The 26677-nt window shown below is 51.3% G+C and overlaps 1 protein-coding gene across 1 annotated transcript in view; it reads left to right on the forward strand.

The window, feature by feature from the left end:
• The window catches only part of LOC146421799 (U5 small nuclear ribonucleoprotein 200 kDa helicase-like), a 41111-nt gene extending 14618 nt beyond the window's left edge, over positions 1–26493 (forward strand). The window contains exons 11-28 of the mRNA XM_085047054.1: positions 1109–1298; positions 3081–3254; positions 5606–5766; positions 7707–7934; positions 9617–9808; positions 11148–11326; positions 12632–12783; positions 14289–14397; positions 15319–15427; positions 16869–17058; positions 17142–17306; positions 19851–19972; positions 21906–22049; positions 22901–23077; positions 23792–23952; positions 24312–24393; positions 24782–24874; positions 26081–26493. Of these exons, the coding sequence (XP_084903180.1) occupies positions 1109–1298; positions 3081–3254; positions 5606–5766; positions 7707–7934; positions 9617–9808; positions 11148–11326; positions 12632–12783; positions 14289–14397; positions 15319–15427; positions 16869–17058; positions 17142–17306; positions 19851–19972; positions 21906–22049; positions 22901–23077; positions 23792–23952; positions 24312–24393; positions 24782–24874; positions 26081–26224 (2772 nt within the window). The 3' untranslated portion in view covers positions 26225–26493. The remainder of the gene's footprint in view (positions 1–1108; positions 1299–3080; positions 3255–5605; positions 5767–7706; positions 7935–9616; positions 9809–11147; positions 11327–12631; positions 12784–14288; positions 14398–15318; positions 15428–16868; positions 17059–17141; positions 17307–19850; positions 19973–21905; positions 22050–22900; positions 23078–23791; positions 23953–24311; positions 24394–24781; positions 24875–26080) is intronic.
• The last annotated feature ends 184 nt before the right edge of the window (positions 26494–26677 follow it).

Consider the following 26677-nt stretch of genomic DNA (forward strand, 5'->3'; position numbering starts at 1 on the left):
CACATACCTAGGGTGAAAAAGAGACATTTTGAGTTGAATTGTGAAGATTTTTGGGGAAAATACATTCCTGGGATAAAAAGGAGGACTTTTGTGGCCGAATTGTAAAAATTATTGGGGAAAACCCATTTGTGGTGTAAAAATGAAGCCATTTTGGGGCTTTGAAGCTCCAGACCAGCTGGAATTTTGGGCTCCAGGATCAGGAATTTCCCAGGAATTGCTGAATTTCCCATTTGCAGGTGCACGGCTCCTGGGAGGGTGAAAAGGAGGGATTTTGGGGCTGGAATGTGAAAATCATGAGGGCAAACACATTCCTGGTGTAAAAAGGGGGAATTTTGGGGTTGAATTGTGAAAATTATTGGTGAAAACACATTCCTGGGGAAAAAAGGAAGAATTTTGGGACTGAATTGTGAAAATCATGAGAGCTAATAGTTTCCTGAGGTGAAAAGAAGGAATCTGGGGGTTGAATTGTGAAAATCAAGAGTGCAAACCCATTCCTGGGATAAAAAGGAGGAATTTGGAGCTAGATTGTAACAATCATGAGAGCAAACATTCCCGGGGTGAAAAAGAAGAATTTTAGTGTTGAATTGTGAAAATTATGGGGGCAAACCCATACCTGGGGTTAAAAAAAGCCATTTTGACACCAAATTGCTGTGCTGGAACTGCAGAGCAGCAGGAATTTTGGGCTCCAGGATCAGGAATTTCCCAGGAATTGCTGAATTTCCCATTCCAGGTGCGTGAAGGCTCCTGGGAGGGTGAATAGGAGAGATTTTGGGGCTGAATTGTAAAAATGATCAGGGAAAATCCCCTGCTTGGGAAAAAGAGGAATTTAGGGGTTGAAGTGTAAAAATCACAAAGGCAAACACATTCCTGGGATAAAAAAGAGGAATTTTGTGGCTGGATTGTAAAAATCATAAGGGAAAACACATTCCTGAGGTGAAAGGGAGGAATTTGGGGGTTGGAATTCAGAAAATCATAAGGGAATACCCATTCCTGGGGTACACAGAAAGCCATTTTGACACCAAATTGCTGTGCTGGAGCTGCAGACCAGCAGGAATTTTGGCCCCCAAGCCCAGGAACATCCCAGGAATTCCCGAATTTCCCGTTGCAGGTGCACGGCTCGTCGGAGGCGTTCTGGATCCTGGTGGAGGACGTGGACAGCGAGGTGATCCTGCACCACGAGTACTTCCTGCTGAAGTCCAAGTACTCGCAGGACGAGCACCTGGTGACCTTCTTCGTGCCCGTGTTCGAGCCGCTGCCGCCCCAGTACTTCATCCGCGTCGTGTCCGACCGCTGGCTCTGTGAGTGACCGCTGGGTGACCATTGAGTGACCGCTGAGTGACCGCTGAGTGACCATTGAGTGACCGCTGGGTGACCGCTGAGTGACCAATGAGTGACTGCTGAGTGATCATTGAGTGACTGCTGAGTGATCATTGAGTGACTGCTGAGTGATCATTGAGTGACCACTGGGTGGCCGCTGGGTGACTGCTGAGTGACCGCTGAGTGACTTGAGTGACCATTGAGTGACCGCTGAGTGACCGCTGGGTGACCATTGAGTGACTGCTGAGTGACCGCTGAGTGACCATTGAGTGACTGCTGAGTGACCACTGAGTGACTTGAGTGACCATTGAGTGACTGCTGAGTGACCCTTGAGTGACCGCTGAGTGACCCTTGAGTGACCGCTGAGTGACCATTGAGTGACTGCTGAGTGACCGCTGAGTGACCGCTGAGTGACCATTGAGTGACTGCTGAGTGACCACTAAGTGACCTGAGTGACCGCCGAGTGACCATTGAGTGACCACCGAGTGACTGCTGAGTGATGGCTGAGTGATGGCTGAGTGACCGCTGAGTGACCATTGAGTGACCATTGACCACTGAGTGACCGCTGAGTGACCATTGAGTGACCATCGGGGATTCCTGCAGGGAAACTGGGGTGGGGTGGGATGGCTGGTTCCTGGGGAATTCCTGGATTTGTGCCCAGAAAAAATCCAGGATGGGGTTTGGGATTGCTGGTTCCCAGTGGGAATTCCTGGGAAAACACAGGATGGGATTTGGGATCACTGTTTGCCGGGGTTATTCCCAGATTTCTGCCCAGAATGTTGGGATTTACCAGATATGTGGTTTACCCCATTCCCAGAGCTTTGGGATCCCTGGTTTATCCCCTCTTCCCTGGGAAAAAAACCCTCCTGGAATGCAGGGAAAAACCTGGAAGGCCAATGGCAGCAGACCTTTGTGGTTCCTGGTTTATTCCATTTCCAGAGCTTTGGGATCTGTGCTTTATCCCCTTTTTCCTGGGGGGAAAATCTCCTGGAATCCAGGGAAAACCCTCCAGGAATCCCAATGGCAGCCAAGCTTTGGGATCTGCTTTTCCCCCTTTCCCAGAACTTTGGGATCCCTGGTTTATCTCATTCCCAGAGCTTTGGGATCTGTTTTTTATGCCCTTTTTCCTGGGGGAAATAAACCTCTGGAATCCAGGGAAAAACCTCCCGGAATCCACGTGGCAGGAGAACTTTGGGATCCCTGCTTTATCCCCATTCCCAGACTTTTGGGATCCATGGTTTAGCCCATTCCCAGAGCTTTGGGATCTGTTTTTCCCCATTTCCTAGAGCTTTGGGATCTGTGGTTTATCCCCATTCTTGATCCCTGGTTTATTCCCTTTCCCAGAGCTTTGGGATCCATTTTTTCCCCTTTCTCAGAACTTTGGGATCCATTTTTTCCCCTTTCCCAGAACTTTAGGAACCATTTCTCCCCCCATTCCCAGAACTTTGGCATCCCTGGTTTATCCCCATTCTTGATCCCTGGTTTATCCCCGTTCCCAGAGCTTTGGGATCGCTGGTTTATCCCCATTCCCAGAGCTTTAGGATCCATTTTTTCCCCCTTTCCCAGAGCATTGGGATCCCTGGTTAATCCCCATTCTTCATCCCTGGTTTATCCCATTCCCAGACCTCCAGGATCCATTCCCCCCTTTCCCAGACCTTCAGGATCCACCCCCCCCTTTCCCAGCACAACCCCCACACCCACCCCTGCAGATCCCAGGATTTTCAGGCTGTCTCCAACTCCAGAATTCCCTTTTTTTTTCCCAGCCTGTGAGACCCAACTCCCGGTGTCCTTCCGGCACCTGATCCTGCCCGAGAAGTATCCTCCTCCCACCGAGCTGCTGGACCTGCAGCCGCTGCCCGTGTCGGCGCTGAGGAACAGCTCCTTCGAGAGCCTCTACCAGGACAAGTTCCCCTTCTTCAACCCCATCCAGACCCAGGGTGGGTGAGCGGGGCTGATCTGGGGGGATTGGTGGGGTTTGGGGGTGGGGATGGGGGTTGTTCTGGGGTGGGGATGGGGGATTGTTCTGGGGGATAATGGGAATTGTTCATGTGGGTAATGGGAATTCTTCATGTGGGAAATGGGGAATTCCCGTGTTGGGAAATGGGAATTGCTGTGGTGGGAATTCTTCATGTGGGAAATGGGAATTCTTCATGTGGGAAATGGGAATTCTGCATGTGGGAAATGGGAATTCTGCATGTGGGAAATGGGGAATTCCCGTGGTGGAGAATGGGAATTGCTGTGGTGGGAATTGGGGAATTCTTCATGTGGGAAATGGGAATTCTGCATGTGGGAAATGGGGAATTCCCATGGTGGAGAATGGGAATTGCTGTGGTGGGAATTGGGGAATTCTTCATGTGGGAAATGGGAATTCTGCATGTGGGAAGTGGGGAATTGCTGTGGTGGGAAATGGGGAATTGCTGTGGTGGGAAATGAGGAATTTTTCTGGTGAGAAATGGGAATTGCTCTGGTGGGGAATGGGGCATTTCTTGGGTGGGGAATGAGGAATTGCTGTGGTGGGAAATGGGGAACTGCTGTGGTGGGAAATGAGGAGTTCTTCTGGTGAGAAATGGGGGTCGGTGTGGTGGGAAATGGGGAATTGCTCTGGAGGGAAATGAGAATTGCTGTGGTGGGAAATGGGGATTGCTGTGGGGGGGGATTGGGGATTGTTCTGGGGGGAAATGGGGAATTCTTCCTGTGAGAAATGGGAATTCTTCATGTGGAAATGGGGAATTGCTGTGGTGGAGAATGGGAATTGCTGTGGTGGGAATTGGGGGATTCTTCATGTGGGAAATGGGGAATTACTCTGGAGGGAAATGGGAATTGCTGTGGTAGGGAATGGGGGATTGCTGTGGTGGGAAATGGAGAATTCCTGTCCCTGAGTGCTTTGGGGGCTCCAGTCTGAAATTCCCTAAATTCCCTTTCCTGGAGCTCCTCCTGCCCAGGCCAGACCCAGGCCTTGTCTCCCCCCTCATTCCCAGATTTTTCCCATAAATCCACTGGGATTCTCCCTGAAATTGGGAACTGGGAGCTCCTGTGACAGCCTGAAGTTTGTTTTCCTGAGGAAATCCGTCTGAAATTCCCTAAATTCCCTTTCCTGTGGCTCCCCCTGCCCAGGCCATGTTTCCCACCCCAATCCCAGATTGTTTCCCATAAATCCATGGGGATTTTCCCTGCCAATCTCTGATTTTCCCCCTGAAATTGAGAACTGGGAGCTCCTGGGTCAGCCTGAAGTTTGTTTTCGTCAGTAAATTCCAGTCTGAAATTCCTTAAACTCCCTTTCCTGGAATTCCTCCTGCCCGGGCCTGACTCAGGCCGCATCTCCCACCCCATTCCCAGATTTTTCCCATAAATCCACATGGATTTTCCCTGAAGTTGGGAATTGGGAGCTCCTGTGTCAGGCTGGAGCCCATTTCCCTCAATGAATCCTGAAATTCCCTAAATTCTCTTTCCCGTAGCTCCTCCTGCCCAGGCCAGACCCAGGCCTTGTCTCCCACCTCATTCCCAGATTTTTCCCGTAAATCCACCAAAATTTTCCCTGCCAATCTCTGATTTTCCCCCTGAAATTGGGAACTGGGAACTCCTGGGTCAGCCTGGAGCCCGTTTTCCTCAGTGAATCCCACTCTGAAATTCCCTGAATTCCCTTTCCTGGAGCTCCTCTTGCTCACGCCTGACCCACACTGTGTTTCCCACCTCATTCCCAGATTGTTTCCCATAAATCCATTGGGATTTTCCCTGAAAATTGAGAGCTGGGAGCTCCTGTGTCAGCCTGGAGCCCGTTTTCCTCAGTAAATCCCACTCTGAATCCCCCAAATTCCCTTTCCTGGAGCTCCTCCTGCCCAGGCCAGACCCAGGCCTTGTCTCCCACCCCAATCCCAGATTTTTGCCATAAATCCATGGGGATTTTCCCTGCCAATCTTTGATGTTCCCCCTGAAATTGGGAACTGGGAACTCCTGGGTCAGCCTGGAGCCTGTTTTCCTCAGTGAATTCCAGTCTGAAATTCCCTAAATTCCCTTTCCCGTAGCTCCTCCTGCCCAGGCTGAACCCAGGCCACATCTCCCACCTCATTCCCAGATTGTTTCCCATAAATCAGTGGGGATTTGCCCTGAAATTGAGAACTGGGAACTCCTGGGCCAGCCTGGAATTTGTTTTCCTCAGTAAATCCCACTCTGAATCCCCCAAATTCCCTTTCCTGGAGCTCCTCTTGCCCAAGCCAGACCCAGCCCTTGTCTCCCACCCCAATCCCAGCTATTCCCCATAAATCCCTGGATATTTCCCATTTCTCCCCAGTGTTCAACACGGTGTACAACAGCGATGACAACGTGTTTGTGGGAGCTCCCACGGGCAGCGGCAAAACCATCTGCGCCGAGTTCGCCATCCTCAGGATGCTGCTGCAGAACTCGGAGGGACGCTGCGTCTACATCACCCCCATGGAGGCGCTGGCCGAGCAGGTGAGACTGAATTCTGGGAATTTGGGTAAAATTTGGGGGGAATCACTCCACATCACCCCCATGGAGGCGCTGGCCGAGCAGGTGAAATGGGAATTCTGCAGGAATTCTGGGAATTTGGGGGGGATTTGGGGGCAATGGCTCTACATCACCCCCATGGAGGCTCTGGCCAAGTATGTGAGACTGAATTCTGGGAATCTGGGGGGAATTTGAGGGGAATTTGGGGGGAATTTGGGGGGAATTTGGTGGGAATCACTCCACATCACCCCCATGGAGGCTTTGGCCGAGCAGGTGAGATGGAATTCTGCAAATTTGTATGGAATTTGGGGGGAATTGCCTTGGTTTGAGGGGAATTTGGTGGGAATTTGGTGGGAATTTGATGGGAATTTGGTGGGAATCACTCTACATCACCCCCATGGAGGTGCTGGCTGAGCAGGTGAGACGGAATTCTGCAGGAATTCTGCAAATTTGGGTAAAATTTGGGGGGAATGGCTCTACATCACCCCCATGGAGGCTCTAGCTATGGGAATTCTGCAGATTTGTATGGAATTTCGGGGGAATTTGGTGGGAATTGTTCTACATCACCCCCGTGGAGGCGCTGGCCGAGCAGGTTAGACTGAATGCTGTGAATTTGGGGGAATTTGAGGGAAATTTGGTGGGAATTACCCCGATTTGGGGGGAATTTGGGGATAATCACTCTACATCACCCCCATGGAGGCGCTGGCCGAGCAGGTGAGAGTGAGAGATCTGCAGATTTGGATGGAATTTGAGGGGAATTGCCTCAGTTTGAGGGGAATTGCTCCAGTTTGGGGGAAATTTGGTGGCAATTGCCCTACTATGGTGGGAATTGTCTCAGTTTGAGAGGAATTTTAGTGGGAATTGCCTCATTTTGATAGGAATTGTCCCAGTTTGGTGGGAAGTTTAGCGGGAATTGCCCCAGTTGGAGAGGAATTTTAGTGGGAATTGCTCCAGTTTGGTGGGAATTGTCCCTGTTTGGTGGGAATTTGTTGGGAATTGTAGCGATTTGAGGGGAATTTGGTAAAAATAGACCAAATTTGGTGGGAAGAGCCCCAGTTTGAAAGGGATTTGGTGGGAATTGCCCCAATTTGAGAGGAAATTTTGTGGGTATTGCTCCAGTTTGGTGGGAATTGTCTTAGTTTGAGGGGAATTCGGTGAGAATTGCTCCATTTTGGTGGAGACTTGGTGATAATAGCCCCAGTTTGGTGGGAATTGCCCCAAGTTTTGAGGAATTTGTTGACAATCACCGCAGTTTGAGGGGAATTTGATGGGAATTGCTCCAGTTTTTGAGGAATTTGTTGGAAACTGCCCCGTTTTGGTAGGAATTGCCCCAATTTGAGGGAATGAGATGGGAATTGTCCCAGTTTGAGGGGAATTTGATGGGAATTGTCCCAGTTTGAGGGGAATTTGATGGGAATGGCTCAAACTTGATGTGAAGTACCCCAGTTTGGTGGGAATTCAGCAGAAATTGCCTCAATTTGGTGGAAATTCTAGCAGGAATCGCCCCAATTTTTGAGAAATTTGTTGACAATCACCCCAATTTGAGGGGAATTTGATGGGAATTGCTCCAATTTGGGAGGAATTTAGTGGAAATTGCCTCAATTTGGTGGGAATTTCAGCAGGAATCGTCCCAGTTTGAGAGGAATTTGTTGGCAATCACCCCAATTTGTGGGGAATTTGATTGGAATCGTCCCAGGTTTTGAGGAATTTGTTGGAAATTGCCCTATTTCGGTGGAAATTGCCCGAATTTGAGGGGAATTTGATGGGAATTGCTCCAATTTGGGAGGAATTCAGCAGAAATCACCTCAATTTGGTGGGAATTCTAGCAGGAATCTCCCCGATTTTTGAGAAATTTGTTGCCAATCACCCCAATTTGACGGATCCCCACCCCAATCCCATTCTCACTCCCGTTTTTCCCCGCTCAGGTTTTCATGGATTGGTACGAGAAGTTCCAGGAGCGGCTCCAGAAGAAGGTGGTGCTGCTGACGGGTGAGACCAGCACGGACCTGAAGCTGCTGGGCAAGGGGAACATCATCATCAGCACCCCCGAGAAGTGGGACATCCTGTCGCGGCGCTGGAAGCAGCGCAAGAACGTGCAGAACGTCAACCTCTTCATCGTGGACGAAGTGCACCTCATCGGGGGCGAGAACGGGGTCAGAGCCGGGGTGGGGCTGGAGGGATGGACACGATTTTCCCAATGGGAATTGCCCCAGGGATGGGTTTGGAGAAGCTTTTCCCAATGGGAATTGCCCCATGGGTCTTGTGTTGGAGCTGCAGTGGGCTGGGTTGGTGCTGGATCCAGCCTGGAGCAGATTTTCCTGATGGGAATTTCCTCTCTGGATTGCTTTGGAGTAGATTTTCCCTGTGGGAATTGCCCCTCTGGATGCTTTGGAGCAGCTTTTCCCCATGGGAATTGCCCCAGAGATGGCTTTGGAGCAGATTTTCCCAATGGGAATTTCCCCATGGATTGTTTTGGGTCAGTTTTTCCCAATGGGAATTGCCCCAGAGATTGCTTTAAATCAGATTTTCCCAATGGGAATTGCCCCTCTAGATGCTTTGGAGAAGCTTTTCCCCATGGGAATTGCCCCATAGATTGCTTTGAAGCAGATTTTCCTGATGGGAATTGCCCCAGAGATTGCTTTAAATCAGATTTTCCCAATGGGAATTTCCCCTCTGGATGCTCTGGAGCAGATTTTCCCCATGGGAATTTCCCCATGGATTGCTTTAAATCAGATTTTCCCAATGGGAGTTGCCCCAGGGATTTCCTTACAGCAGCTTTTCCCAATGGGAATTGTCCCAGGGATTGCTTTGCAGCAGATTTTCCTGATGGGAATTGCTCCATGGATTACCTTGGAGCAGATTTTTCCAATAGGAATTTCCCCATGGATTGTTTTGGGTCAGTTTTTCCCAAAGGGAATTGCCCCAGGAATTGCTTTAAATCAGATTTTCCCAATGAGAATTGCCCCTCTGGATGCTCTGGAGCAGATTTTCCTGATGGGAATTGCCCCGGGGATTGCTTTAGATCCTCTTTTCTCCATAGGAGTTGCCCCAGGGATGGCTTTGGAGCAGATTTTTCCCATGGGAATTGCCCCAGGGATTGCTTTAAATTAGATTTTCCCAATGGGAATTGCCCCTCTGGATGCTTTGGAGATTTTCCCAATGGGAATTGCCCCATGGATTGTTTTGGGTCAGCTTTTCCCAATGGGAATTGCCCCACTGATTGCTTTGGAGCAGATTTTCCCAATGGGAATTTCCCCAGGGATTGCTTTGGGGGATGCTCCTTGTGTGGGTCTTGTGGTGGAGCTGGGTTGGTGCTGGATCCAGTTTGGAGCAGATTTTCCCCATGGGAATTTCCCCAGTCCAGTTCTCATCCCAAACCTGATTTCCCCCTCAGCCTGTGCTGGAGGTGATCTGATGGATTTTCCCATCCCAGATCTCACTCCAATCCCATTGTTTCCCCCACAGCCGGTGCTGGAGGTGATCTGCTCAGGTTTCCATGGGTTCTCCATCCCAGATCTCACCCCAATCCCATGTTTTTCCCCCACAGCCGGTGCTGGAGGTGATCTGCTCAGGTTTTCCCATCCCAGATCTCACCCCAATCCCATTGTTTTCCCCACAGCCAGTGCTGGAGGTGATCTGATGGATTTTCCCATCCCAGATCTCACCCCAATCCCATTGTTTTCCCCACAGCCAGTGCTGGAGGTGATCTGATGGATTTTCCCATCCCAGATCTCACCCCAATCCCATTGTTTCCCCCACAGCCGGTGCTGGAGGTGATCTGCTCAGGTTCCCATGGATTCTCCATCTGATCCCAGTCCTGTTTTTGTATCCTCAGCCGGTGCTGGAGGTGATCTGCTCGCGCATGCGCTACATCTCGTCGCAGATCGAGCGGCCGATCCGTGTGGTGGCTCTCAGCTCCTCGCTGTCCAACGCCAAGGACGTGGCGCACTGGCTGGGCTGCAGCGCCACCTCCACCTTCAACTTCCACCCCAACGTGCGCCCCGTGCCCCTGGAGCTGCACATCCAGGTGGGAATTCACCCAGGGAACGGGGTCGGGGAGCTCTGGGGAATGGGGAAAATCCTGTGGGATTGGTGGTGCTTCGTGGTATTGGCATTGCCTGATTAACGCTTGGGGAAATCCCTTGGGGTCGTTGGTGACTCTTGTTATTGGCAATTCTTGTCTAATTAATTCTTGGAAAAATCCCTTGGGATCATTGGTTACTCAGTCTAATTAATTCCTGTTAATAATCCCTTGGGATCATTGGTGACTTCTCTAATTAATTCTTGGAAAAATCCCTTGGGATTGTTGGCAGTTCTTGCTTCATTAATTCCTATTAATAATTCCTTGGGATCATTGGTGACTCAGTCTAATTGATTCTTGGTAAAATCCCTCTGGATTGTTGGTGCTTTGTGTTATTGGCAATTCTTGCCTGATTAACTCTTGGGGAAATCCCTTGGGATCATTGGTGACTCTGTCTAATTAATTCTTGGAAAAATCCCGTGGGATTGTTGGCAGTTCTGGCTTCATTAATTCCTATTAATAATTCTTTGGGATCATTGGTGACTCAGTCTAATTAATTCCTGTTAATAATCCTTTGGGATCATTGGGACTAAGTCTAATCAATTCTTGGAAAAATCCCTTGGGATCATTGGTGACTCTTCTCTAAATGATTCTTGGAAAAATCCCGTGGGATCATTGGTGGCTCTTGTCTAATTTTTCTTGGTGATAAGAATTAAGTGAATTTTCTGCCATTTCCCACCACTTGCACAGGGAATTCTTTGGAATTCAGTGGGATCTGTTGGGCGATTCCACAGGGAATCCTCTGGGATCTGTTGGGTGATTCCACAGGGAATCCTTTGGGATTAGTGGGATTTTTTGGTGATTCCATGGGATGTTTTGGTGATCCCATGGGGTTTTTTGGTGATTCCCTTTCCCCTCTCAGGGGTTCAACATCAGCCACACTCAGACCCATTTGCTGTCCATGGCCAAACCTGTGTTCCATGCCATCATGGAATCCTCTGGAATTAGTGGGATTTTTTGGTGATCCCATGGGGTTTTTTGGTGATTCCCTTTCTGCTCTTAGAGGTTCAACATCAGCCACACTCAGACCCGCCTGCTGTCCATGGCCAAACCTGTGTTCCACACAGTGATGGAATCCTCTGGAATTCCATGGGAATTTTAGTGATTCCACGGGATGTTTTGGTGATTCTGTTTCCCCTCAGGGGTTCAACATCAGTCGCACTCAGACATGTTTGCTGTCCGTGGCCAAACTCGTGTTCCATGCCATCATGGAATCCTCTGGAAATTCCATGGGATGTTTTGGTGATTCCATGGGATTTTTTAGTGATTCCCTTTCCCCTCTCAGGGTTTCAACATCAGCCACACTCAGACCCGTTTGCTGTCCATGGCCAAGCCCGTGTTCCACGCCATCATGAAGCACTCTCCCAAGAAGCCCGTGCTGGTGTTTGTCCCCTCGCGCAAGCAGACGCGCCTGACCGCCATCAACATCCTCACCACCTGTGCCTCCGACGCACAGCGGCACCGGTCAGTGCCTGGGGACACTGGGGACAGCTGGGGACACTGGGGGATGGCTGAGGACACGGGGGGACATTAGGGGCATGGCTGGGGACATTAGGGGCATGGCTGGGGACATTAGGGGCATGGCTGGGGACACTGGGGAAGACAGCTGGGGACATTAGGGGACAGCTGGGGACACAGGGGAGACAGCTGGGGGATGGCTGGGGGACAGCTGGGGACATTGGGGAGACAGCTGGAAACACCAGGGGACAGCTGGGGGACAGTGAGGAGACAGCTGGGGACACTGGGGGACAGCTGGGGACACCGGGGGGGACAGCTGGGATGGATAGGGGACAGCTTGGAATGGGTTGTGGGGTTGGGGATGGGACACAGACACCTGGGGACACCTGGGGGGACACCAGTGGGACAGCTGGGGGACAGTTGAGGTCAGTTAGGGGACACCATGGGCCTGCCCAGGGATGGGTTATGGGGCTGGAGAGAGGACAGGGACACCTGGGGGACACTGGGAGTTTCAGCAGGGGTTGTGGCACTTGGGGACATGGCCAGTGGTTGCCCCAGCAGTGCTGGGGACATTTGGTGATCCCAAAGCCTTTCCCACCCCATTCCCAGTTTCCCCATCAGTTCTATGGGTTCTCAGTGATCCCAAATCCCTTCCCACCCCATTCCTGGTTTTCCCAGCAATTCTACAGGTACAGCTGGACTCAGCGATCCCAAAGGCCGTTCCTTTCCTTTCCCATCCCATTCCCAGATTTCCTGGCAGTGCTGTGGGTGCAGCTGGACTTAGTGATCCCAAATCCTTTTCCATCCCATTTCTGGTTTCCTTGGCAGTACTGTGGGTTCTCAGTGATCCCAAATCCCTTCCACCCCATTGTCACTGTTGAGCAGCTAGCAGAGTAATGAATGCATCAGTTCTCAGTGGCAAGAAGGAATGACCTTTATTGTTTTGATTTCATCACATATATAGAGTTCTCAAAAGTCACCCAGATTGGTCAGTCAGAAGCCTTCCCCCAGGCCCGATTGGCCAGGCCTGCACTGTCCAAGTTCTGGGACACTGTTCCAACAACATCCAAACTTTATCTTTATTTATAAAACACAAGAAAATTTCTCATGGGAAAAACCTGTGCTAGCCACACCCCATTCCCAGTTTTCCCGGCAGTACTGTGGGTACAACTGGACTTGGTTATCCCAAACCCTTTCCCAACCCCATTCCTGGTTTCCCTGGCAGTTCTGTGGGTGCAGCTGGACTCGGTGATCCCAAACCCTTTCCCGACCCCATTCCCGGTTTCCCACCCCATTCCCGTTCTCTGCCAGGTTCCTGCACTGTGCTGAGAAGGACCTGGCGCCGTACCTGGAGAAGCTCAGTGACCCCACGCTGAAGGAGACGCTGGTCAATGGCGTTGGCTACCTGCACGAGGGGCTGACCGCCATGGAGAGACGCGTGGTGGAGCAGCTCTTCAGCTCTGGTCAGCTGGGACTGGGAGCAGGATTGGGATTGGGGTGGGATTGATGGATTGATGGGATTGCCATTGGGATTGATGGAATTGAGACTGGGATTGGGATTGCGATTGGATTGGGACTGAGATCGGGGTGGATGGGGTGAGGTAGGATGGGATGGGATTGAGACTGGGGATTGGATTGGGGTTGATGGGATGGGATAGGATTGGGATTGATAGAATTTGGATTGGGATTGGGAGTGGGAGGGCGATTGAGATGGATGGGGTGGGATGGGATCGAGATTGTGGTTGAGATTAGGAAGGGATTGAGATTGGGGTTGGGATGGATGGGATTGCGATTGGATTGGGATTGATGGAATTTGGATTGGGAGTGGGAAAGGGATTGAGATGGATGGGGTGGGATGGGATTGAGATTGTGGTTGAGATTGGGATTGGGATTGCGATGGATGGGATGGGATTGGGATTGGGACTGAGATTGGGGTGGATGGGGTGAGGTGGGATGGGGTTGAAACTGGAGATTGGATTGGGGTTGATGGGATGGGATGGGATAGGATTGGGATTGATGGAATTTGGATTCAGATTGGGAGTGGGAGGGCGATTGAGATGGATGGGGTGGGATGGGATCGAGATTGTGGTTGAGATTGGGATGGGATTGAGATTGGGGTTGGAATGGATGGGATGGGATGGGATTGGGGTGGATGGAATTTGGATTGGGATGGGGATTGGAACTAGGACTGGGATTGGGGTGGATGGGGTGGGGTGGGATGGGATTGAGATTGGGATTGGGATTTGGATTGGATTGAGATTGATGGGATGAGATTGGGATTGATGGAAATCGGATTGGGATTGGTAGTGGGATTGAGGTGGATGGGGTGAGGTGGGATGGGATTGGGGCTGGGATTGGAATTGGAATTTGGATTGGGATGGATGCACTGGGGTGGGATGGGATTGAGATTGGTGTTGAGATTAGGATGGGATTGAGATTGAGATTGATGGGATGGGATTGGGATTGATATTAGGATTGAGACTGGGATGGGAACGGGATTCCATGGGCTGGTTTAGATGGGATTTTGGGAAGGAATTTTTGCCCATGAAGGCAGTTAGGTTGCCCAGAGAAGACCTCAGAGCCATTCCTGTGCCTGAAGAGGCTCCAGGAGAGCTGGAGAGGGACTGGGGACAAGGGCTGGAGGGACAGGACACAGGGAATGGGGACACACTGGGAAAGGGGAGATTGCAATGGGATTTTGGGCAGGAATGAGGGTGGGGAGGGGCTGGGATGGAATTCCCAGAGGAGCTGTGGCTGCCCCTGGATCCCTGGAGTGTCCAAGGCCAGGCTGGAGCACCCTGGGATAGGGAAGGTGTCCCTGCCCATGGAATGGGGTGGAATGGGATGGTATTTAAGGTCCTTCCAACCCAACCCATTCCATAATTCCCCCAAAATCCCCAATCTCCACCCTCCCCCCCAAATGCCACCCAAATTCCTGACCTGCTGTCCCCTGTCCCCTCCACCCCAGGAGCTGTCCAGGTCATGGTTGCCTCGCGCAGCCTCTGCTGGGGCATGAGCATCTCAGCCCACCTGGTCATCATCATGGACACGCAGTACTACAACGGCAAGATCCACGCGTGAGTCACCCCAAAATCCCAAAAATGCCCCCTAATCCCCCAAATCTCCCTGAAAATCCCAAAGATCCCCCCCAAAAGTCCCCCCAAAATCCCCAAAGATGCCCTCCAAAATCTCAAAGATCCACCCCCTCAAAATCCCATAAATCCCCCCAAAAATCCCCCATAAATCCCCTCAAAAATCCTCCCAAAATTCCCCTCTGACCCCATTCCCGTGCCCAGGTATGTGGATTACCCCCTCTATGATGTGCTGCAGATGGTGGGCCATGGATCCCAAAGATCCCCCATAAAATCCCCCCCAAAACCCCAAAAATCCCCATAAACCAAAATCCCCATAAAATTCTCCGTAAAATTCCAAAACTCTCCAAAATCCCCATAAAATCTCAAAATCCCCATAAAAATCCTCCATAAAATTCCAAAATCCTCCAAAATCCCCCATAAAATCTCAAAATCCCCATAAAATCCTCCATAAAAATTCCAAAGATCCTCCAAAATCCCCATAAAATCTCAAAAACCCCATAAAACCTCCATAAAAATTCCAAAAACCCTCCAAAATCCCCATAAAATCTCAAAATCCCCATAAAAATCCTCCATAAAATTCCAAAATCCTCCAAAATCCCCCATAAAATCTCAAAATCCCCCATAAAAATCCTCCATAAAATTCCAAAACCCTCCAAAATCTCCCCATAAAATCTCAAAATCCCCCATAAAAATCCTCCATAAAATTCCAAAAACCCTCCAAAATCCCCCATAAAATCTCAAAATCCCATAAAATCTCCTCCATAAAATTCCAAAAATCCCCTCCAAAATCCCCCATAAAATCCCAAAAATCCCCCATAAAATCCCAAAAATCCCCCATAAAATCCACCAAATCCCTTCCAAAATCCCAAAACTCCCCCATAAAATCCCCATTTCTGTGCCCAGGTACGTGGATTACCCCATCTACGACGTGCTGCAGATGGTGGGACACGCCAACCGCCCGCTGCAGGACGACGAGGGACGCTGTGTCATCATGTGCCAGGGCTCCAAGAAGGTGGGCAGCTTCTGGAATGTTCTGGGGCTTGAACTGGCATTTGAACTGGGATTTTCTTCCTCCAGAGCTCTGGGAACCTCCAAACCCACGGGGTTTTTGGGGTTAATTCACCTTTCCTCCGGATTTTTGGGGTTGATTCACCTTTTCCCCCTGTCCTACTGTAGGATTTCTTCCAGAAGTTCCTGTATGAACCCCTGCACATGGAGTCCCACCTGGATATGGCATTTCCTGCAGGATTTTTGGGGTTAATCCCCCTTTTTGCAGGATTTTTGGGGTTAATCCCCCTTTTCTCAGGATTTTTGCAGTTTATTCACCTTTCCCTCCCCTTTCCTCCTGTTGGTTTTATTCAAGAAGTTCCTGTGTGAGCCGCTGCCCATGGAGTCCCACCTGGACCACTGCAATTTGGGATTTCACATAGGATTTTTGCAGTTTATTCACCTTTTGCCCCCTGTTCCACCCCAGGATTTCTTCAAGAAGTTCCTGTATGAACCTCTGCCCATGGAGTCCCACCTGGATTTGGCATTTCCCACAGGATTTTTGGAGTTAATCCCTCTTTTCCCCCCTGTTCCACCCCAGGATTTCTTCAAGAAGTTCCTGTATGAACCCTTACCTGTGGAGTCCCACCCGGATCACTGCAGTTTGTTATTTCCTGCAGGATTTTTGGGGTTTATTCACCTTTTTGCAGGATTTTTGGGGTTTATTCACCTTTCCCTCCCCATCCCACTATAGGATTTCTTCAGGAAGTTCCTGTATGAGCCCCTGCCTGTGGAGTCCCACCTGGATTTGGCATTTCCCACAGGATTTTTGGGGTTCATTCACCTGGACCACTGCAATTCGGGATTTTCTGCAGGATTTTTGGCATTAATCCCCCTTTTCCCCCCGTCTTGCTGTAGGATTTCTTCAAGAAGTTCCTGTATGAACCCCTACCTGTGGAGTCCCACCTGGACCACTGCAATTTGGGATTTTTCCCACAGGATTTTTGCAGTTTATTCATCTTTCCCCCCATTCCCCCTGCAGGATTTCTTCAAGAAGTTCCTGTATGAGCCCCTACCCGTGGAGTCCCACCTGGATTTGGCATTTCCCACAGGATTTTTGGGGTTAATCCCCCTTTTCTCAGGATTTTTGGGGTTAATCCCCCTTTTCCCCCCCATTTCCCCGCAGGATTTCTTCAAGAAGTTCCTGTACGAGCCCCTGCCCGTGAAGTCCCACCTGGACCACTGCAGTTTGGGATTTCCTGCAGGATTTTTGGGGTGTTAATCCCTCTTTTCTCAGGATTTTTGCAGTTTATTCACTTTCCCCCCCCGTCTTTCTCCTGTAGGATTTCTTCAAGAAGTTCCTGTAGGAGCTGCTGCCCGTGGAGTCCCACCTGGACCACTGCAATTTGGGATTTCACATAGGATTTTTGCAGTTTATTCACCTTTTGCCCTCTGTTCCACCCCAGGATTTCTTCAAGAAGTTCCTGTACGAACCCCTGCCCGTGGAGTCCCACCTGGACCACTGCATGCACGACCACTTCAACGCCGAGATCGTCACCAAGACCATCGAGAACAAGCAGGACGCCGTGGACTACCTGACCTGGACCTTCCTGTACCGCAGGATGACCCAGAACCCCAACTACTACAACCTGCAAGGTGGGCCAGGGACCCGCAGGGGACAGCAGGGACCCTCTGAAGTGTCCCCAGGGGTGTCCCGGGCTCATGGCGGTGTCCCCCAGGTGTGTCCCACCGGCACCTGTCGGATCACCTGTCGGAGCTGGTGGAGCAGACCCTGAGTGACCTGGAGCAGTCCAAGTGCATCAGCATTGAGGATGAGATGGACGTGGCGCCGCTGAACCTGGGCATGATTGCTGCCTACTACTACATCAACTACACCACCATCGGTAATCAGTGCTTGCTAATTGGGTAACTGGTAATTGGGATCGTTGGTAATTAATCCTTGGTAATTGGAATCATTGGTGATTCCTGTCCGATTGATCCCTGTCCATCCCTGACCCTGGGCATGATTGCTGCCTACTACTACATCAACTACACCACCATCGGTAATTAGTGCTTGCTAATTGGGGTAATTGGTAATTGGGATCGTTGGTAATTAGTCCTTGGTAATTGGGATCATTGGTGATTCCTGTCCGATTGATCCCTGTCCATCCCTGACCCTGGGCATGATCGCTGCCTACTACTACATCAACTACACCACCATCGGTATGGGGTTAATTAATACTTGTTAATTGAACCTTGGTAATTGAACCTTGGTAATTAGTCCTTGTGAATTGGGTAATTGGTGACTCCTGTCCAATTGATCCCTGTCCATCCCTGACTCTGGGCATGATCGCTGCCTACTACTGCATCAACTACACCACCATTGGTAATTAGTGCTTGTTAATTGGGTAATTGGTGATTCCTGTCCGATGGATCCCTGTTCATCCCTGACCCTGGGCATGATCGCTGCCTACTACTGCATCAACTACACCACCATTGGTAATTGATCCTTGTTAATTGATCCTTGGTAATTAATCCTTGTGAATTGGGATCATTGATGATTCCTGTCCAATTGATCCCTGTTAATTATCCCTTGGGATCATTGGCAATTCCTAATTAATTGATCCCTGTTCAATCCCTGACCCTGGGCATGATCACTGCCTACTGCTACATCAACTACACCACCATCGGTAATTAGTGCTTGTTAATTGGGGTAATTGGTGATTCCTGTCTGATTGATCCTTGGTAATTATCCCCTGGGATCATTGGTGATTCCTGTCCGATTGATCCCTGTCCATCCCTGACCCTGGGCATGATTGCTGCCTACTACTACATCAACTACACCACCATCGGTACAGGGTTAATTAATACTTGTTAATTGAACCTTGGTAATTGATCCTTGGTAATTAATCCTTGTGAATTGGGATCATTGATGATTCCTGTCCAATTGATCCCTGTTAATTATCCCTTGGGATCATTGGCAATTCCTAATTAATTGATCCCTGTTCAATCCCTGACCCTGGGCATGATCACTGCCTACTGGTACATCAACTACACCACCATCAGTAATTAGTCCTTGTTAATTAGGTAATTGGTGATTCCTGTCCTATTGATCCTTATTAATTATCCCTTGGGATCATTGGCAATTCCTAATTAATTAATCCCTGTGCAGCCTACTACTACATCAACTGCACCACCATCAGTATGGGGTTAATTGATCCTTGGTAATTGATCCTTGGTAATTAATCCTTGTGAATTGGGTAATTGGTGATTCCTGTCCGATTGATCCTTATTAATTATCCCTTGGGATCATTGGTGATTCCTGTCTAATTGGTCCTTGTTAAAAATCCCTTGGGATCATTGGCAATTCCTCTCTGATTGATTGTTGTTAATTACCCCTTGGGATCGTTAGCAATTCCCTCTTTGCTCTGACACCAATCCTGGTTCCCAAAAACAAGACAGTCCCCATGTCCCCAAGGATGACCCACACCTTCTCCAGGTTGGGAAATCCCTCTTTTTGTGTGTTTTATCTCAAAAAAATCCATGTATTTTGAACAGAGCTGTTCAGCATGTCCTCCATGGTGGGAAATCCCTGTTTCTGTGTGTTTTATCCCAAACAATCCCTGTTTCTGTGTGTTTTATCCCAAACCCTCCCTGTTTCTGTGTGTTTTATCCCAAACCCTCCCTGTTTCTGTGTGTTTTATCCCAAACCCTCCCTGTTTTTATGCACAGAATTGTTCAGCATGTCCTCCGTGGCGGAAAATCCCTATTTTTCTGTGTTTTATCTCAAAAAATCCCTAATTTTTGGTGTTTTATCCCAAACAATCCCTGTTTCTTTGTGTTTTATCCCAAACCCTCCCTGTTTTTTTGCACAGCATGTTCAACATGTCCTCCATGGTGGAAAATCCCTATTTCTGTGTGTTTTATCCTTAAAATCCCTGGTTTTGTGTGTTTTATCCCCAAAACTCCCTGTTTTCTGACCAGAGCTGTTCAGCATGTCTTCTGCAGCAGAAAATCCCTGTTTCTGTGTGTTTTATCCCAAACCCTCCCTGTTTCTGTGTGTTTTATCTCAGAAAATCCCTGTTTTTCTGCACAGAGCTGTTCAGCATGTCCTCCATGGTGGAAAATCCCTATTTTTCTGTGTTTTATCTCAAAAAATCCCTCATTTTTTGTGTTTTATTCCAAAAAATCCCTGTATTTTGTGTATTTTATCCTAAAAAATCCCTAATTTTTTGTGTTTTATCCCAGAAAATCCCTGGGTTTTGTGTGTTTTATCCCAAAACCTCTCTGGTTTTGTGTGTTTTATCCCAAAAAATCCCTGTTTCTGTGTGTTTTATCCCAAAACCCTCCCAGTTTTTATGCACAGAATTGCTCAGCATGTCCTCCATGGCGGAAAATCCCTATTTTTTTGTGTTTTATCTCAAAAAATCCCTAATTTTTTCCCCCAGAGCTGTTCAGCATGTCTCTGAACGCCAAGACCAAGGTGCGAGGGCTGATCGAGATCATCTCCAACGCGGCCGAGTACGAGAACATCCCCATCCGGCACCACGAGGACAACCTGCTGCGCCAGGTGGGGATTCATTCCCCAGGGAACGGGGCTGGAGTGGGGCTGTGGGGTCACTGTGGTGTCTGGAGGGCTTGGGATGGGCTGTGCTGGGGGGTTTGGGGTCACTGGGATGGGCTGTGCAGGGGGTTTTGAGTCACTGCAGTGTCTGGGGGGTTTGGGGTCCTTGGGGTGGGCTGTGCAGGGGGGTTTGGGGTCCTTGGGATGGGCTGTGCAGGGGGGTTTGGCATCCCTGGAGGTGTCTGGCCTTGGGATGAACTGTGCAGGGAGCTTTGGGAATTATGGAAGTTACCATGGAGGTTTGGGGTCTCTGGAGGTGTCCAAGGAGGTTTGGGATCCCTGGGGGGGTCAGGCTTTGGAATGGGCTGTCTATGGAGGTTTGGGGTCCCTGGAGGTGTCCAAGGAGGTTTGGGATTTATGGAGGTGTCCAAGGAACTTTGGGATCCTTGGGATGGGTTGTTCGTGGAGCTTTGGGGTCTGTGGAGGTGTCCAGGGAGATTTAGGATCCTTGGGATGAGCTGTGCAGGGAGCTGTGGGATCTCTGGGAGTGTCCATGGACCTTTGGGATCCCTGGAGGTTTTCACTGGGGTTCGGGATATATGGAAATGTCCAGCTTTGGAATGAGCTGTTCAGGGAGCTTTGGGATCTCTGGGATGAGCTATCCTGGCAGCTTTGGGATTTATGGAGGTGTCCAGGGAGATTTGGGATCCTTGGGATGGGTTGTTCATGGAGCTTTGGGATCCCTGGATGTGTCCGGGGGGTTTGGGATTTATGGAGGTGTCCAGGGAAATTTGGGATCCCTGGAGCTTTGGAATCCTTGGACTGGGCTGTCCAAGGGGGTTTGGGATCTCTGGAGGTGTTCAGGGGGGGTTGGGATCCTTGGAATGAGCTGTGCAGGGGGATTTGGGGTCAATGGGGGTGTCCAGGGCAGTCAGGCTCTGGGATGGGCTGTCCAGTGGTTTTGGGATCTCTAGAGGTGTCCAGGGAGATTTGGGATCCTTGGGATGAGTTGTCCATGGAGCTGTGGGATCTCTGGGAGTGTCCATGGACCTTTGGGATCCCTGGAGGTGTCCAGCGGGGTTTGGGATTTATGGAGATGTCCGGTTTTGGAATGGGCTGTTCAGGGAGCTTTGGGATCTCTGGGATGGGCTGTCCTGGCAGCGTGGGGATTTATGGAGGTGTCCAGGGAGATTTGGGATCCCTGGAGCTTTGGAATCCTTGGACTGGGCTGTCCAAGGGGGTTTGGGATCTCTGGAGGTGTCCAGGGGGATTTGGGGTCCTTGGGATGGGTTGTCCATGGAGCTCTGGGGTCTCTGGGGGTGTCTGGCCTTGGGATGAGCTGTGCAGGGGGATTTGGGGTCAATGGGGGTGTCCAGGGCAGTCAGGCTCTGGGATCTCTAGAGGTGTCCAGGGGGGACTGGGATCCTTGGGATGAGCTGTCCAGGGAGCTTTGGGATCTCTGGGATGGGCTATCCTGGCAGCTTTGGGATTTATGGAGGTGTCCAGGGAGATTTGGGATCTCTGGAGATGTCCAGGGGGGTTTGGGGTCCTTGGGGTGGGCTGTGCAGGGGGGTTTGGGATTTATGGAGGTATCCAGGGAAGTTTGGGATCCCTGGCATGAGCTGTGCAGGGAGCTGTGGGACTTATGGAGGTATCTAAGGAGGTTTGGGATCCCTGGAGGTGTCCAGCGGGGTTTGGGATTTATGGAGGTGTCCAGGGGGGTTTGGGATCCTTGGAATGAGCTATCCATCGAGATTTGGGGTCCCCAGAGATGTCCCAGGAGTGCCCAGCTGTGTCCCTCAGTGTCCCTCAGTGTCCCTCAGTGTCCCTCCATCCCAACCCCATGAATTCCCCACTTCCCAGACATTTCCCCCTCACCCCACGGTCCCGGTGCCGTTTTTGGGGTGAAGCACTGACAGCTCTCTGCCTGACCCCACAGCTGGCACAGAAGGTGCCCCACAAGCTGACCAACCCCAAATTCAACGATCCCCACGTGAAGACCAACCTGCTGCTGCAGGCTCACCTGTCCCGCATGCAGCTGAGCGCAGAGCTGCAGTCTGACACCGAGGAGATCCTCAGCAAGGTACCCCAAAACACCCCAAAAACCCCAAAACACCCCGGGAGGGCAGAAATGGGGTCAGCACTGGGGGAGATCCCGGGTTTGGAGTGGGGTTTGTCACTAAATCAGGGTGGGATAGTGAGGAAAGTGAGGATTGAAGGGAGCTTGTCCTGCTCTTCCCTCGGAGCCAGCTCATCCCGTGGGGTCAGTTATATGGGAGCTCCATCCCATGGGGTCAGTTCTGTGGGAATTCCATCCCATGGGGCCAGTTATATGGGAATTCCATCCTGTGGGGTCAGTTCTGCAGGAATTCCATCCCGTGGGGTCAGTTATATCAGAATTCCATCGCGTGGGGTCAGTTCTGTGGGAATTCCAGCCTGGCTCCATCCCATGGGGTCAGTTGTGTGGGAATTCCATCCCATGGGGTCAGTTCTGTAGGAACTCCATCCCATGGGGTCAGTTGTCCATGAACTGCTCCAGTCTGGCTGATGTCACTGACCATCCCCACCCCTGGCAGTGTCCCTGTCCTCATGTCCCAGACTGTCCCCATCCTGTCCCCATGTCCCATCCCAGGCCATCAGGCTGATCCAGGCTTATGTGGATGTCCTGTCCAGCAATGGCTGGCTGTCCCCATGTCCCTGACTGTCCCCAACTGTCCCCATATGTCCCCAGGCCATCAGGCTGATCCAGGCGTGTGGGGACATCCTGTCCAGCAACGGCTGGCTGTTCCCAGCACTGTCCCCATGTCCCTAACTGTCCCCATGGCCCTAACTGTCCCCATCCTGTCCCAGGCCATCCGGCTGATCAAGGCATGTGTGGATGTGCTGTCCACCAACGGCTGGCTGTCCCCATGTCCCTAACTGTCCCCATTGCAGGCCATCAGGCTGATCCAGGCGTGTGTGGATGTCCTGTCCAGCAATGGCTGGCTGTCCCCAGCGCTGGCTGCCATGGAGCTGGCCCAGATGGTCACCCAGGCCATGTGGTCCAAGGACTCGTACCTGAAGCAGCTGCCCCACTTCACCTCGGAGCACATCAAGCGCTGCACAGACAAGGTATGGCTGAGGGGACAGCAGGGGACAGCAGGGGACACCTTGGGCACGGAACCGTGGGAATCTCGGCCTTGGGTTTTTGGGAAAAGTTGGAATTTAAGGAATTCCTCCTGGCCTGTGAATTCTAAGGATGGCAGAGTTATGAATGAAATGAGTTATTTTTGGGATAAATCTGAGAGAGAAAAGCTTTGATCAGGGTTAAGGAATTGCCAGGAGGTGACACCAAACAGGACAGGGGGCACGGGACCTTCATGGGATCTGGGAGAAGACAAGGGGATTGATTGATGGATGGATGGATTGATTGATTGATTGATTGGTGGATTGATTGATTGATGGATGGATGGATTGATGGATGGATGGATGGATTGATGGATGGATGGATTGATTGGTGGATTGATTGATTGATTGATTAGGAGGGAAAATTTCCCACCAAAATGAGGATGATGGACACAGAGTTTGTTCCCTCAGACTCTGAGAAGGGATCACAGATGGGGATGGGTTGATGCGATTGGGGTGGGATGGGATGGGATAACGGGATGGGATGGGATTGGGGTGGGGTGGGATGATGGGATGGGAGGGGAGGGGATTGGGGTGGGATGATGGGACGGGAAGAGTTACTCTCCCAATTAACAAGATCCCCTAAGTCATTCCCCCCAGTTACCAAGGCTCTGACAATCTCTGTGTGATAAATCCCAAATAATTCCCGGATAATTCCAGGGCGTGGAGAGCGTGTTTGACATCATGGAGATGGAGGACGAGGAGCGCACGGCGCTGCTGCAGCTGCCCGAGGCGCAGATCGCCGACGTGGCGCGCTTCTGCAATCGATATCCCAATATAGAGCTGAGCTACGAGGTGGGGGACAGGGACAACATCCGCAGGTATGGGGTCAGTGGGATCATTGGGATCAATGGGATCATCATTGGGATCATTGGGATCAATGGGGTTCTGTAATCGATATCCTAATATAGAGCTGAGCTACGAGGTGAGGGACAGGGACAACATCCACAGGTATGGGATCAGTGGGATCATCATTGGGATCATCATTGGGATCATCATTGGGATCATTTGGGTTCTGTAATCGATACCCCAATATAGAACTGTCCTATGAGGTGGGGGACAGGGACAACAGCCACAGGTATGGGGTCAGTGGGATTGGGATGGTATTGGGGTGGGATGGGATCATCCTTAGGGCTGGGATCAGGATGGGATCCCCAGCTGACACCATGTCTGTCCCCAGCGGTGGCCCCGTGGTGGTGCTGGTGCAGCTGGAGCGTGAGGAGGAGGTGACAGGGCCGGTGATCGCCCCGCTGTTCCCACAGGTATGCCAGCGGGTGGGACATGGCCCTGTGTCCCCCATGTCCCTGATGTCCTCAATGTCCCCAGTGTCCCCTGATGTCCCCAATGTCCCCAGTGTCCCCTGATGTCCCTCTGTCCCTGCAGAAACAGGAGGAGGGCTGGTGGGTGGTGATTGGGGTCTGTCCCTGTCACCAGTGTCCCTAATATTCCCTGATGTCCCCAATGTCCCAATGTCCCTGATGTCCTCTGCTATCTCTCTGTCCCCACAGAAACCCAAGGAGGGCTGGTGGGTGGTGATTGGGGTCTGTCCCTGTCCCTGATGTCCCCAATGTCTCTGATGTCCCAATGTCCCCCGATGTCCCCAATGTCCCCCAATGTCCCCAATGTCCCCACGTCCCTCTGTCCCCACAGAAACGCGAGGAGGGCTGGTGGGTGGTGATTGGTGACTCCAAGTCCAACAGCCTCATCTCCATCAAACGGCTGACGCTGCAGCAGAAAGCCAAGGTGGGACTGGGGGGTGACAGAGGGGGACACTGGGGTGACAGCAGGGTTGGTGGCACTGGGGGTGACACCACAGGTGGTAATGGGGTAATACAAGGGTGATACTGGGGGTGGATGACACCAGGGAGGTGACACTGGGAGGTGACATGAGGGGGTTGTGACATGGGGTGGGTGACACTATGGGGGTGACACAGAGGTGACACAGGGTGGTAATGAGGGGGTGACACAGGGAGGTGACCCCATGGTGTCCCCACAGGTGAAGCTGGACTTGGTGGCACCAGCCGTGGGCACTGAGCACTACACTCTGGGGGTGGTGACAAGGGGTGACACAGGGGTGGCAGGAGGTGACACTAGTGAGGTGACACTGGTAGGTGACACAGCGTGAGGTGACACAAGGAGCTGACACAGGGTGACCCTGCGGTGTCCCTGTCCCCACCAGATGAAGCTGGACTTGGTGGCACTAGCCATGGGCACTCAGCACTGCACTCTGGGGGAGGTGACAGGGAGTGGCAGGAGGTGACACTGGTGAGGTGACACAGGGTGACACCATGTCCCTGTCCCCAGGTGAAGCTGGATTTTGTGGCGCCGGCCGTAGGCACTCAGCACTATAGACTGGGTGACAGGGGGTGACACTGGGTTGACATAGGGAGGTGACACAGGGTGAGGTGACACTGTCCCCCGCAGATGAAGCTGGACTTTGTGGCGCCGGCTGTTGGCACTCAGCACTAGAGACTGGGTGACACAGGGGTGACAGTGTGGGGTGACAGGGGATAGCACAGAGAGGTGACACAGGGAGGTGACACCGGGTGAGGTGACAGGGAGGTGACACTGGGTGAGGTGACAGGGTGGGTGACACAGGGAGGTGACCCACACTGTCCCTGTCCCCAGGTGAAGCTGGATTTCATGGCGCCGGCTGTGGGCACTCAGCACTAGAGACTGGGTGACAGGGGGTGACAGGGGATGACACAGGGTGGGTGACACAGGATGAGGTGGCACAGGGAGGTGACACACAGTGTCCCTGTCCCCAGGTGAAGCTGGATTTCGTGGCACCAGCCGTGGGCACTCAGCACTAGAGACTGGGTGGCAGGAGGGTGACACTGGGGTGACACAGGGGAATGGCACAGGGTGAGGTGATAGGGTGGGTGACACTGGGTGAGGTGACAGGGTGGGTGACACAGGGAGGTGACCCTGCACTGTCCCTGTCCCCAGGTGAAGCTGGATTTCGTGGCGCCGGCCGTGGGCACTCAGCACTACACTCTGTACTTCATGAGCGACGCCTACATGGGATGTGACCAGGAGTACAAGTTCAGTGTGGATGTCAAGGAGGCTGAGAGCGACAGCGACTCTGACTGAGCCCCAAACCCCACAAAAACCCCACAAAATCCCAGAAAATCCTGTAAAAATCCCAGAAAATCCCACCAAATCCCACAAAATCCCATAAAACCGCACAAAATCCCATGAAATCCTGTAAAACCCCACAAAAACCCATAAAACCCTACAAAATCCCATAAAAGTCACCCGGCCCCCAGCCCTGTGTCCATCCCCTCCTGTGTCCCCGTGGGTTTTTGGGGTGGGAGTGTTTTGTACAGTTTTTTTAGGTTGGAATAAAGTTCAGGATCTGACTCTGCCTTGGTGCTGGGAGAGGAACCTAAAGGCCTGGATCCCAAACTCTTGGATCCCAAACTCCTGCATCAGAAACACCCTGCATCCCAAACTCTGATCCCAAACTCCCAGACCCCATAGAGTCCAGTGGGGAGGAGCAGTGGGGTGGCATGGCATCAGGGGGACATGGGGACATGTAACCAA

Source organism: Lichenostomus cassidix, unplaced genomic scaffold, assembly GCF_008360975.1.
Source record: "Lichenostomus cassidix isolate B80296 unplaced genomic scaffold, HeHo_3.0 HiC_scaffold_830, whole genome shotgun sequence".
NCBI classification, from domain to species: Eukaryota; Metazoa; Chordata; class Aves; order Passeriformes; family Meliphagidae; genus Lichenostomus; species Lichenostomus cassidix.